Genomic DNA, 13,314 nt, shown 5'->3' with positions numbered 1-13,314 from the left:
TTAGCCTCACTTCGCATCCCAATCTCTAAGATCTCAAACACTCACGATGTTTCACACATCAGGCAAAAAAAACAAACACAAAACATTACTGTTTTTTTTTTACACTTTACACATTTTTAATGGTATAAAAATGTAATTCCTCTGATTTCAAATCAATACTGACTTTTTTTTACTCAACATTTTATATAATAATTAGATAATACACAGTAACAGTTACAAATAGTTTGTTCCACCAAAATGTAAAATTCAAAGAACGCAAAGAATTTAAGACAAGCTGCAAATAAAAACATATTATAAAAACATGTTCAACATTTTAAGTGACGTTTTAAAGTGATCATCTTAAATGTTTTATGCAATGAACTGATTACTACAGACATTTTTATAGTTGACTACTTATAGTACAGCATATATCTTAAAACATGAACATCATACGTAACATATTCAAAATATCAAAGCACGAACTCATCTACATGAAGGGGACTTTTTGGAGCTTTTTGAAGCAAGTTTTTTTGAAAAATAACATTTCTGTCAAATCAGACCCACCATCTTACAAGATTTAAGGCCACTGTCAGAGTATTAGAGGAATCAAAGCTCCAGAACAGTATTTAAAAGAGCTCTTAAAGTCCCTCTTCTTTAACTAAGTACTCTGGCAGAGTCTGAAATGCAGTCACAGGTACAGTCACTGGAACGGTCAATGATATGGTGCTGGGTTCAACAGTGGAGGGGGAAACCTCACTGGGGGGTGGAGGAGAGGGAAGCGGGACAGTGTGAATAATGTTTAAGTCACTGAGTTGTGTGGCGAAGGGTGCCTCTGAATGAGTCCGTAAGTGCTTGCGAAGGTAAGCAGCAAACAGAAAAGCTTTGCCACAGTGGGGGCAGCTGTGCGGTTTGCTGGTGGAGTGGATCTTCTGGTGTTTACGCAGTCCAGATTTGTTGAGGAAGCCTTTGCCGCAGCTGTTGCAGATGTGAGGCCTCGGCTTGGGATGCTGCTTCTCATGCTCCTGCAAGTCTGCCAGCTGTGTAAACTCTGCCTGGCAGGTTTCACAGACATGTGAGCCCAACGGCACGATTTTGGTGACTGTCGGAGGAGTGGAGTCGATGGAGTGAAGACTTTCATGTGCCTGAACTTCATCCCAGCTTCCAAATGTAGCTTCACAGTGTGTACAGGAGAACTGAGGGAGAGTTGTGTGGGCAGTAAATCCTGAAGCTGACCCGGCCTCTGTCTCCTGCTGTTGTTGTTGTTGTTGTTGTTGCTGTTGCTGTTGTTGCTGCTGCTGCTGTTGTTGTTGTTGCTGTTGTTGTTGCTGCTGCTCAGAGTGCTCAGCTAGGTGAGTCCTCTCGTGTTTGCGCAGGCTTGAGGACACCACAAATGACTTCAAACATTCCTCACACTTGAAAGGCCTCTCCCCAGAGTGCACGCGACGATGCTTATTGAGGCTGGAGCGCTCGGCAAACGACTTGTCGCACTCAGTGCAAGAGAAGGGCCTGAGACCTGTGTGGACAAGCATGTGGCGCCGCAGATCCCAGGATGCTACAAAGGCCTTGTCGCAGCTCTGGCATTTGTAAGGCCGCTCTCCAGAGTGAACACGCTCGTGCACGGCCAGATCAGCTGGCTGCCGGAACCTCTTGGAACACTTATCACAGGGGTAGGGCTTGAAACCCAGGTGGGCCCGCTGGTGTCGACGGAAACTGGAGGGGTCAGAAAACATCTTGCCGCACTGTGGGCAGAGGAACGGCTTCTCACCAGAATGAGTGCGGAGATGAGACTGGTAGGAGGACAGCTGGGTGAAGCCCTTGCCACACTGCTCACACTGATAGGGCTTGTTCTGGGAGTGAATGCGCTGATGGCAGGCCAGCGAGGAGGATCGGGAGAAGGCTTTGCCACAGTCTGAGCACAGGTATGGTTTTTCTCCAGTGTGGGAGCGCTCGTGGTTTTTCAGGTCCTTCAGCTCTGTGTACGTTTTCCCACACTCCTCACATGCGTACGGCCGATGACCCTGGTGGTTCCTCCTGTGTTTTCGGAACACTGAGGGGTCTGCAAAACTCTTCCCGCACTCAGCGCAGAAGTACGGCTTTTCTCCCGTATGAGAGCGCATGTGCACCTTCAGTTTAGACAGAGTGGGGTAGCTCTTAGAGCACTGACGGCAGGAGTAAGGACGTTCACCACTGTGCTGCGTCATATGGATCCTCAGGCATATCGCTTGCATAAAGGCCTTCCCACACTCTGTGCATACGAAAGGTTTCTCCCCAGTGTGAGAGCGGCTGTGGTTGCGTAGCTCTGTGGGTGTCTTGTAGGCCTTGTGACAGTCGGGACACTGAAAGGGCCGCTGGGCTGAGTGAGTGCGCTCGTGCTTTGAGAGTTGAGCCTTGCTCGAGAATGTTTTAGCGCACTGAGAGCATGTGTGCTGCTGCTGACGGTCCTTTGCATGTGCTGAAAGCTTGTGGCTCCGCAGAGCTGACAGACTCCTGAAAGCCTCTGTGCATGCAGAGCATTTGAAGGTAGGTTTGGCTTTTGGAGGCCTGCCTCTGCCACGCTTCTTTGCAGGCTGATCCCTCACCGGCTCTTCCTCTTGTGGGCTCTCTTCTTCCTGTGCAGGAGGGGTGTATTGCTCTGCAAGAGGTGGGCTGCCATGCTGAGGAGAGGCCATCTTTATATCTGCTAAAAGATTACATAGAAAGACTTTTTAATAATTATGTAATTACACAGTCCATTGGCAGCAAACAGATGTGACACTGCAAGATTGTTCAACAGATATAAGGTTTAAGTCATGTGGCGGATATGAAATATGAGAGCAGATCGTCAGTGACAGTGGCTAATGGTGGATCAGGAAAGAACATATTTGTAATACCATAATAACAGAAATATGTGGGTGTGCATTAAATCACAAAATGGCTGGCATTAGGACCTCAGGGACAATAAGCTAACCGCTTTGATGCCAGAGGAAGTTGGCGGTGTACTGACGGAGCTCGCTGTGTATGGATGAGGGACATATGCCCGACAGGAGACAAGGCTCAAAGCTCATGAGTCAGTTTGATGGTGTAAACAACTGGATACAATATGTACGTATTCATTTTCGCTAGCTTTCTTGCTAAACATTTCACTAACTCAAAATGGCTGGCTTTAGGACCGGCTGCACCAATTCAGTCGATAGTGTCATCATCATCATGTCCGTGATATACGGGACGTATATCGCTAACACCAGCTGTCTTTGCAGCGTGTGTGCATTCGAGAAAAAAAGGGACCGTTCTTACCTGAATCAGGACATTAATAGTTGGTCGATAATACCCAGAGAAACGTTTTGGTACACGGCTGCATTTGCTGTGAGACACGGTGATTGCTGTTGACTGGCTGCAGTGTGGGGGACGGCTCTAGGACCATGATGACGACAGCTCTCGGCAAGCCAAGTGTGCAACATTTTAATGCGTTTATTAGGGAAAAACCAAGTTATGACACATAATAAATATATTAGAAACCCCCTTGTAAAATAATGACAGCTCTAATAAAGCTAACAGACTGTCAACCACAATGGAAACATGCGTACCAAACTGAAGCGAAGAGAATCTACACTGTTCACCAGTCAATGGCAGAGCTAGCCACGTAAGCTAACCTAGCTAGCAGCTAATGTGTTATACGCGAGAACCAGCAGCCGAATAGTGAGACGAACATTTAAATTATTGTTTTTACGTGCGTGTTTTATTTGCTTGTGATTCCTTCAACTTGGAGCTCGCAGCAGTTTTTATTAACTCAACTTTTTGCCCGCCTTGGTCAGTGACTTTAGAGAGGGAAGTATTTCTCTGCTGCACATTTCCTGTTTCCTAGCAACAAGAGCAATGTGGAAATGGGAATGGAAGGAAAAAAGACAATTGCAAAAAAGGGGTTGCCCTTTTACATAAAAATAGCGTTTTTAAAAGAATGAATGAAAACATATCCTCGGATGCTTGCATTGAATCGTTAATGCTGCAGGTATTTAGTTTGACGCATTTGCTGACGTTGTGATTCCGCGTTGAAAACGACTTCTTGGCTTTTTGGTGCAATGTTTGTTTAGCTAGCCACGGTGATGCTAGCTAGCTGGTTTCGCGCTAACATTAGCTCACAGTTTGGTCAAACAAATGTAACCATAGTTAACCTGTCCGCTCCTCTGTATAACCAGACGAGGGCGCGTATATGTACTCTGTTTTTTCGTTTATTATGTGGAGAGTATGGTTATCTGCAGCGGCAATAAATCGGCGGAGAATGGCGTTGGTCTCCCGGTTTATTGACATAGCTAGCTAGCTCAGTTAGCCTGCTGTTGCAGTTATGGAGCAAACATGTCAGGCTAGGTACTATTTCTAGCTAACTGCGTTCAATTTAATAAGTCTGTCCATGAATGCTGGGAAGCATTTAAAACTACCATATTGTGGATGTTTTTTCACTTAAATATTTATCGACTTTGACAGACTTAAATCAGGGATCAACATATGTGAAGCATTACAGTTATTGTTCACTGTAGCTACATACCTGGCACTGGTGTGTTGTACGGGTTAAGTTGTGATTTTGTATTGTATAATAATTTTATGAGTAAAAGAGTGATAGATTTAGAAAAAAAATGTCATAGGTTGTCTGTATTGACCCATTATGTTTATATTATCCACTGCATCACAAATGAATACTGTCATGCATTCACCACAGCATTAACTGGCATCTCTTCTGTCCTCAACAGCTCAATTCGCCTGCTTCTCTCTAACTCAAGTCACTCATCCATTGTGTGGAACTGGTCCTCAACATCCTCCGCCGTGTTACCTCCTTGGAAACTCTTTGGACCTTATTGTAAAGAACTATATTCTTTTAAAACGGACAGTCAAGGCATCTAATGCATTTCCCTCCTGCATATTCATACACTCTGTGTCTGGTGCACTTGATTCAATCATTATCTTGTAATGGCAGTGCAAGACCCTGGCAGGACAACAGGTTTTCCTTGCAAACAATGTGGCATGGTATGTCCCAATATGCCGAGTCTGCTCGAGCACATGGACGCTCATCTTCAACAGGAGGAAGAACGCAAATTTAAATGTGATGAATGTGGACGTGGTTATAGGCATGCTGGTAGCCTAGCGAACCACAAAAAGACTCACGAAGTGGGCTCTTTTCAATGTAACATATGTGGTAAAGAAAACTCCAACGCTTCGTCCCTGAAGAGTCATCTCCGGAGTCACACTTCACAAAAAAAGTACTCCTGTGAAGAATGTGGGAAAGCTTTTCGTCTGGCAACACAGTTGGCTACACATGAGAAGGTTCATCTTGCCAAGCGAGTAAAGGAGCAGACGTATAGGAAGATAGATATGGATTGTCCCTCACATGAAATTGGAGACGATCACCCCGATCATCTCGATGATGAGCACTCAGCCAGCGTTGGGATTTCCATCGAAAATAGCCCATCTGAGGACCAGACGGATGCTCTTTATAATGCACAGTCCGAGACCTCTGATGATGCAGCAAATCGACCATTCAGATGCGATGTATGTGACAAATCATACATACACCATCGAAGCCTGACCAACCATAAAAAGACTCACCAAGTCGGGATGTTTGAGTGCACAGTGTGTTTCAAGCTGTTCAATAACATGGCTGCCCTCTACAGCCACCAGAGAACTCACAAGGCAAGAAGCGGAACAGACCCTGGTTTGATTGGTCAGTCATACACAGACACATCACTGGACCAGTTTTCACCTCAAAGCCAGGATGCTCGAGTCAACTTTTGCCATTTGTGTCAGGTTCTGTTCCCCAATGATGAAGAGTTCCAGGAGCACATCCAAATGCATAACTCTTCATCCCTGTCTTTTGGGCTTCAAGATACCCTGTCAGACAACCACAATATGTCATATGAAAACAGTATCGCTTCACCCGAGTCAAATTTTTATGCATCCCCTATCAATAATATTCCTTCAGTATCATCAATTGATAATCACGGAGGTTTCGATCAGCCGCAAGAGCAGATTAGAAGCAATGGTCATGTGTACTCAGACTGCTCCAATAATCAAACACCATCTTCCAATAGCACTCAGGGAGAACCCCCAATCATAGACCCAAGCATTCTCATTCCTGCCCTGACGCACACACACAACACTGACAATGCAACTGAAATGGAAGAGACTTCAACTGTAGATTCTGATGAGCGTCCCTTCAAGTGTCAAATCTGTGGTAAAAGCTACAGGCACTCTGGGAGCCTCATCAACCACAAGCGGTCACACCAGGTCGGGATTTACCAGTGTTCCATCTGCAGGAAGAGTTATCCTCACCTGGCCGCTCTCAAGAGTCATCTTCGTCTCCACAAAGCACAGCCGTCATCTTTTAGCCTCATTGCTGAGGGAGACTGGCTCTCCTCGGAGCCCCTGACTCTGGATAACCAACAGGGCTGCTTCTCCTCTCAAGAAGAAGAGGAGGACCCCCCTGTGCTCGGCATGGATCAGGAGAACGGAGCTGACCACAGCAATGGGGCTTTGTACCATGAGCAGTTTAATCAGGACTTTTCCCAGGATATGACTGCGCATCTACCTCACAATGAACAACTGATGCAGAGGCACATGTGTGCAGACTGTGGTGAGACATTTGCGGATATTGCAGGGATTAAGTCTCACAGTTGCCCACTGCTACAACAGCAACATGACACCACTAGCAGTGACTATGATGGTAATGTAAATTTCCAGGACAGTAATGGTCACTGTGCCGTTGGAAATCCAGGAAATAATGTTGAGTTCCCTGGTCTGAATGGTAGCCACGACCAAAGTTACTTTGAACAGAATTTCCATGACAATATGAGCAGTGATCAGCTGAATGGTGGCGGAGAAGGCAATGGTGTCGCTGACGAGGAGGAAGACGATGATGGAGATCTTTATCAGTGCTCTATATGTGGAAACAGCTACACCAGCATGAGGGCTCTGAGAAGCCACCTCAGAGGCCACACACAGTCCCATGCTACTCCTGCAAGCTCAGGGCCTTCTTCTATGTCCTCCCATGAAGGAGTGAAAGACGAGGAGCCTGGAGAGATGATGATCTGTAGCACATGTGGGGAGAGTTTTGCCAATAGGCAGGACATGATAACTCATCAGCTTCTACACAACAAGGACCTGGTAGATGAGGTTAGTCATTTGCAAATGAACAACGATGACGTGTCCGGAGGCAAGGAGGAAGTGCAGAGTATCATCTGCGGCAGCTGCGGCATCTTTTGCACCAGCTACCATCATCTTGAGAACCATGGCTGCACAGCTGAGGGGAAGGATGAGGCGACAAATGGTAAAGAGGAAATGAAAGCAAATGATGTTGCCCCACATGAAGTTTCGAGCCGCTACAAAGAAACTGTTGACATGGAACATCGTCAGTACAAGTGCGATCAGTGTGGTCGCTCATACAGACACGCCGGATCCCTCCTCAACCACAAAAAGTCCCACAAAACAGGTGTATTCAGATGTCTCGTCTGCCAGAAGCGCTTCTACAACCTTTTGGCCCTTAAAAACCACCAAAGGTCTCACTTTGATATTAAGAGGTTAGTTCCAACGTTTATACATGCAACATCTTACATTTTTACTCAACTTTTATTACTTGTTGGAAATTTGTAAAAATTGTTAAAGAAAAGACTAGGAGTTGCCTTTGAAATGTTTTTTGTTATTCAGATGTGTTATGTCATCACAGCTCTATTCCCTGTTTTGTAAACACAGGCTTAACCATACTCCTTTTCTCCTCCCCCAGGCATACTTGCCATGAGTGTGGGAAAGCCTTCAAAATTCAGAAGCAGCTTTTGAACCACCTGAGAAGACACAAAGAGAACCAAGCCAAAATCCAAGAACTCAACAGCCAGATCCAGGCCCTCATGCAGATGAATGGCACCAAGTCAGATGGAGGAATGCAGTCCTTGACTTCAAATGCCAATCAGGCTTTAACGTCTTCTCGGCGCTGCAAGCAACTCCCTGAAGGGAAGACGGGACAAACGAAGTCTGAGATCTCAGTTAAATCAGAGGACACAGGTGACCGACGACCTTTCGCCTGCGACCAGTGTGGGCGCACATATCGCCACGCAGGAAGTCTGGTCAACCACAGAAACTCCCATAAAACAGGTGAATATTACTGTTCCGTCTGTAACAACACATACTCCAATCAGCTAGCAATGAAGAACCACCTGCGCACCCACTTTGCATTTAAAAAGCACTCCTGCCAAAACTGTGGAAAAGGCTTTAGGGGAAAGAAGCAACTATTAGCCCACGTTTGTGCAGATCTCAGAAAGGATGGGGCCGGAGGCAGGAGGGGTTTAAAATCTCGAGCCTTTAAGTGTAAGGGATGTAAGCAGGCATTTCTCTCTGTCGACCAACTGACAGCCCACACCTGTGACAGACCTTCAGGCAGCCGCGATGCACAAACAAATACACGTTCAAACAAAGAGGAGCGGCCTTTCACGTGCAACATATGTAATCGCAGCTACCGCCATGCAGGCTCACTCCTGAACCACAAAAACACCCACAAGACAGGACACTTCAGCTGCACCTTCTGCTCCAAGCCCTTCACCAACCCAATGGCTCTACGTAATCACACGCGCATCCACACACAGAAGAAAAAGTATGTGTGTCTCACATGCGGGAAGGCATTCCGCCTCGCCAGTATCCTGCACAACCACCAGAGGGTCCACAACCGGGTTTCGAGCCACTTCAGCTGCTCTGCGTGTGGAAAGAGCTTCCAGGGCAGGTCCGGCCTGAAGAGGCACCGTTGCCGCAGAGGTCAGGAGAACTCTGCGCGGGCTGGGATCCAGCAGTCAGAGAGGGGAGACAAGTGCTTCATGTGAGTTACTGTTTTACTGAACTGAGAATGTGAGTCTTGCTTTGTTTATTAATCATTATTTGGGTAGGTTTTTTTTATAAATCTGTTTAACTAAGCTGTCCTGACCAAGGCTGAGCAATAAATTGAAATATTATCATAATCGCAATATGGCCAAGTGCACTATATCCAAATTGCAGTAGCTGCAATTTTTTGTTAAAGGATAAGAATGTGTCAAAACACACCTGGCCTACAAACATATTCTCCAGACTTTAAGGGTGCCTGTACAGACCAGCATATCAGCCAATAGTAGCTTATTACAGTGTATATCTGTATTGATGCATATGTTGGCTGATAGATTGCAGAAAGAAAAGTTCAACTTATTAAGTTTCACCAGGAAGCACTGAGAAGTTTATTACTTGTATTTGTTTATACTGTGAAATGTAATGGTTAATACTAAAAGAACAAATTTAAAGGATCTTTATCAACAGTGTTTGTTTATGTAAAATAACAAATATCAGTTAACTGTTACTGAATTTTTAAATTCAGTTTAAAAACTGTAATAGAGGTTAGAACTCCAGCAACACTTGTAGTATATAGAATATTTTTATTGTTGTTTTTAATGTCTTTATACTACAACTGTTGCTGGAGTTTTTCCTTCCTCCATTCACTTTGGAAGTAGGTGAAGTTGTGCCAGAAACCCATACTCTTCTTCTCACAATGTTAATAGTAAAGTAGTATGATTAGTTTGCAGGATGATAAAGAATGTTGGGTCAAATGATTTGAGTTGAAATATAATATAAAATATTGAATTTGAACATATCCCTGCTGCAGGTGTGACCTGTGTGGGCGCTCCTACCGCCATGCTGGCTCCCTCCTCAACCATAAAAAGACACACTCCGAGAACCTCCACCACTGTACCTTGTGTCTCCAGACTTTTCCTGACCCTCTGACTCTACAGATACACTCCCAGATGAGGCGTCACTGCTGCCCCGAGTGTGGCAAGACCTTCTGTCTGGTCGCACACTTGCAGAGCCACATGGAGGTGCACTCGAAGGACCGATCTGTCGTCCGCAGCCCCTGCCAGGAGAGCTTTCCCGACACAGCCAGCTACCAGCAGCACCAGGACATGCAGCACGGGGCTCAGGACCCCTATCAACAAGGCATGGCTGAACCTGTAGATACCAACATCTGCTGGGACTCAGGAATAGATCAGACCATAGGGATGGACGTGATGCACAAGCAAGTTCCCCCACCTTTTTCACATATTCCAGAGAGCATCGCTAATTCACAGAATGACAACTCTGCTGGCGCAGAAGAGAAGAGCCACGTCTGCGAGCACTGTGGCCGCACTTACCGCCACGCTGGCTCCCTCCTCAACCACAAGAACAGCCACAAGACAGGCTCCTTCTTCTGCTCCATCTGTCAGAAAGAGTTCACCAACCTGATGGCTCTCAAGAACCACCGGCGCATCCACACGGAGCCCAAGCGCTACCAGTGTCTGGAGTGCGGGAAGGCGTTCCGCGTGTCCACTCAGCTCATATGTCACCGACGAATCCACACCAAAGAGAAGCCCTTCGCCTGCCTGTTGTGCGACAAGAGCTTTTCCAGCAAGTCCAACCTGCGGCACCATCAGAAGATGCACCAGAACACTCAGACCTACGACTCCTCTTTTAGCATGGATGCTAACACGTTTATGGACATGGACTTGGACATGGGGTCTTTCCTTTGAAGATTCCAGAGTGTACAAGAGTTAATTATCTGTTATTTAACCCCTATCAATAATTGTAAAACAGCAATTTTATTTTTATTTTTATTTTTTTCAGAAAGTGCTCCTTGGTCCTAACAGAAAACATGCATATTTCATTACTGACTTCCAGTCTTACCTCCACAACAGATGCTCACATCACTGAAAGGTCTCAGACCTCTCAGTCAGCTTTTAGTAAGGCCTGAATGTTTTCCTATGAATACACAGGATCCAAGAATACAGGGCTGGTGACGAAAATATTAGTCGCCGCTCACTCCTCAACAACAAACCAAACAACCAAAGTGAACAGAAAAAGTGCAGCCCAGGTCCATGTAAAAACATTAACACTGAAAACATGTTTTTGTACAACAGTACTGTTCTAACAGTGATCTCTCCTCTCTTGCTATGTATAATTGTGTTCAGTGCCTCTGTAAGTTCCTTAGGAAACAAAATATACAAACTATATTTATCTCTGAATCCTTTTGTTAGCTTCAGTGTCGAAGGACTGCTCACTTTCCTTGGGAATTTCACATAGGGCAAGCCTGTTATTATTAAGTCAAAATACCTCTGGGTGTGTCCAAAGGTCAGTGGCAAAGTGATTTACTGAAATCATATTATCAAGTAAATAGTCGTACTGCTAATAATATTCACGTTGAGTGACATTGTATGCTAAAATGGATGTATTTATTAATTTATTCCTGTTATTTTATGTGCATATTTTATTAGGAAAACCTTTTATGAATGTTGTAAAAAGAAAAAACTGTCTTCTAAAACTCATGTAGCCTTTAACAATCTTCATCAGTCGATTTGTATTTACTTCTTCGTTCTCAGTTACAACAGGCAGGAATGAATGAGCCGAGCATCATTGGCGTTATTGGCAGCACTCAGGGTAAACCTTCAAAAGGAACAAACCTGATGTGTAAAACATTGTAGATAACCGGTTTCTGAACCGAGCATTGCATTTATTTTCTCTTGTGCCATTTCAACACTCATGATTTAGCTCATGTAACAGTCATCACTCCAACATTTGGTTGCAGCTGCACTTGCAGTGCATGCTGTTTCTTGAACCTTTGGGAAGCATCAGTTATGTTGAAGTGCCAGTGCCTAAAGTGTAAGTCAACTGTAGCAGTTTTAATGTGAACAAACCTCCTCTCACTGTACCTGTTATACTGTAAACCACAATATTGATTTTCAGATTTATCTTTTTAATTTATCTACTCATTTGTGAATCTCCTCAACCACAAACAATTTAAAAGTCTTAAAGCAGTTGATAACAAAAGTGTTGTAACAGTGAGGTGAAAGTGGTTCCTTGACTTTTCTTCCCTCAGAGATGCTTCATATGAAGCAAATAGAATGACTGTATTTTTCACACGTGGCCAAAATGCCTCCTTTCTGCCAAGCACAAGTATTACTACAAACATACCTTTATGGATTTACAGGGACGAACCAGTTTCACCTTCACTGTCGAGTTCATGAACCACTTATTCTGTTGTTCTTTGAAAAATGTGCAATTATTGATTTTCTGGTTTATTTTTTGTGCCAAGTTGTCTGACGTGCCTGTTGTTCCTGAAGTTGTTTTTAGCAAAAGTGAACACATGGCCTTTGTTTTTATACCAATCTAAAAGTAGATTTTCTTTATGCCTTATACATAACATTTCATGTATGAGTGGCACTGGTCGAGAAGTATGAAATACCTCATGGAAAGCCCTGCCGAGATAGCAACTGCTACTTAATGCCTCATGCAGCTTAATTGTAGAGAATACACTGTAATAATAGAAACTCAGATAGTTAAGACAAATAGAATGGATGAAGCATCATTTTAAAGGTTTTACTTTGTAGTTGTGCAGATGCTGTTCTTTCCATAACTTTCTCTGCAGTTTGTTGTTTTCAGAGTTATATTTGCACATTTGTAGATGAAGACACTTGTAGCCTACAGAGGACAGGAAGTCAAAGATAAAGCAGCCAACCTGTTGTCGGCTGTTTGATAGCTCACCTCAGCTAGTTTGCGGGTCGTAATATTTAAGCAATATGCTGAAAGTATTGTTTCAGTGCATGAACTGAGTCCATCTCACTTGTTTGGTCTTACCATTGTATGAAGCACAGCGGCATCAGATTCAGTATACGGACACTAGCCTTGAAAGACCATGACACCATGCCATCTGCCATTTTGTTGTTTAAAATCTTGTGTATTCATTGTAATTATTTCTCGCTGGGTCATGTTTCCGTATGCGATGGTAGCCTACATCTAAACCGACACATTTGAGTTAAAACTGACTTATTTTTTTATAACGTTCCCCATCTGATCTCCTGTGGCACTTAACACGTTCACTGCTCTGTCATCAGTCACAATCACAGCCTGGTATTTGTGACGTGTGTTGAATCTCAGAGCTCTCTCTGTAAATTTTAGAATGAAAATATTGGTTGGATCTCTGTATGAGTTTCTTCAGCAGGAGAAAAGTGCTAGATTAGCTATTGTGTAATAAAAAAAAAGGCATATACTGTACCACATGTTCTGATTTCTTGGATTTTCAGTGCTCAAAAAATGTCTGCTCACTATTTAATTAATATTTATATAACTATTTTGTCACTCTGAAACGTAGATTTTTACTTTTTTGTTAGAACTTAGTTTAGAGTATAAGCAGATTATCTAAAATAAAACTAGTTGAAATTGATTAAAAGACTTGGAAAATACAATGTGTTTTTTTCTTGTTTATATTTCTTCACATATTGAGATGCTTAAAGGGTAACTCCACCAATTTTACATATTAAAGTGTGTTTACGGGGCTTG

At 43.9% G+C, this 13,314-nt stretch overlaps 2 protein-coding genes across 6 annotated transcripts; one reads left to right on the top strand and one right to left on the bottom strand.

Moving 5' to 3' along the window:
* Positions 1–91: 91 nt before the first annotated feature.
* Positions 92–3,361, bottom strand: znf668 (zinc finger protein 668). 2 transcript variants are annotated; one of them, XM_084342209.1, is made up of 2 exons: positions 3,253–3,361; positions 92–2,656 (listed from the first exon to the last, which is right to left on the bottom strand). In XM_084342209.1, the coding sequence occupies exon 2, from the start codon at positions 2,646–2,648 to the stop codon at positions 618–620; it is 2,031 nt and encodes a 676-aa protein (XP_084198335.1). In that variant the 5' UTR covers positions 2,649–2,656; positions 3,253–3,361; the 3' UTR covers positions 92–617. The 2 variants fall into 2 exon arrangements, with proteins under 2 accessions (XP_084198335.1, XP_084198334.1); XM_084342208.1 differs by having other exon boundaries at positions 92–2,659; positions 3,253–3,343.
* Positions 2,954–13,029, top strand: znf646 (zinc finger protein 646). Of its 4 annotated transcripts, none has more exons than XM_084342205.1 (4): positions 2,954–3,060; positions 4,701–7,520; positions 7,724–8,803; positions 9,614–13,029. In XM_084342205.1, the coding sequence occupies exons 2-4, from the start codon at positions 4,918–4,920 to the stop codon at positions 10,509–10,511; spliced, it is 4,581 nt and encodes a 1,526-aa protein (XP_084198331.1). In that variant the 5' UTR covers positions 2,954–3,060; positions 4,701–4,917; the 3' UTR covers positions 10,512–13,029. The 4 variants fall into 4 exon arrangements, with proteins under 4 accessions (XP_084198331.1, XP_084198333.1, XP_084198332.1 ...); XM_084342207.1 differs by lacking the exon at positions 2,954–3,060 and adding an exon at positions 3,319–3,405; XM_084342206.1 differs by lacking the exon at positions 2,954–3,060 and adding an exon at positions 3,414–3,598.
* Positions 13,030–13,314: the final 285 nt, after the last annotated feature.

The sequence above is a fragment of the Pagrus pagrus genome, assembly GCF_965226575.1.
Source record: "Pagrus pagrus genome assembly, chromosome: 21".
In the NCBI taxonomy this organism is placed as follows: Eukaryota; Metazoa; Chordata; class Actinopteri; order Spariformes; family Sparidae; genus Pagrus; species Pagrus pagrus.
The sequence above is the reverse complement of the archived record's forward strand: the minus strand, read 5'-3'. Positions and strand labels throughout refer to the sequence as shown.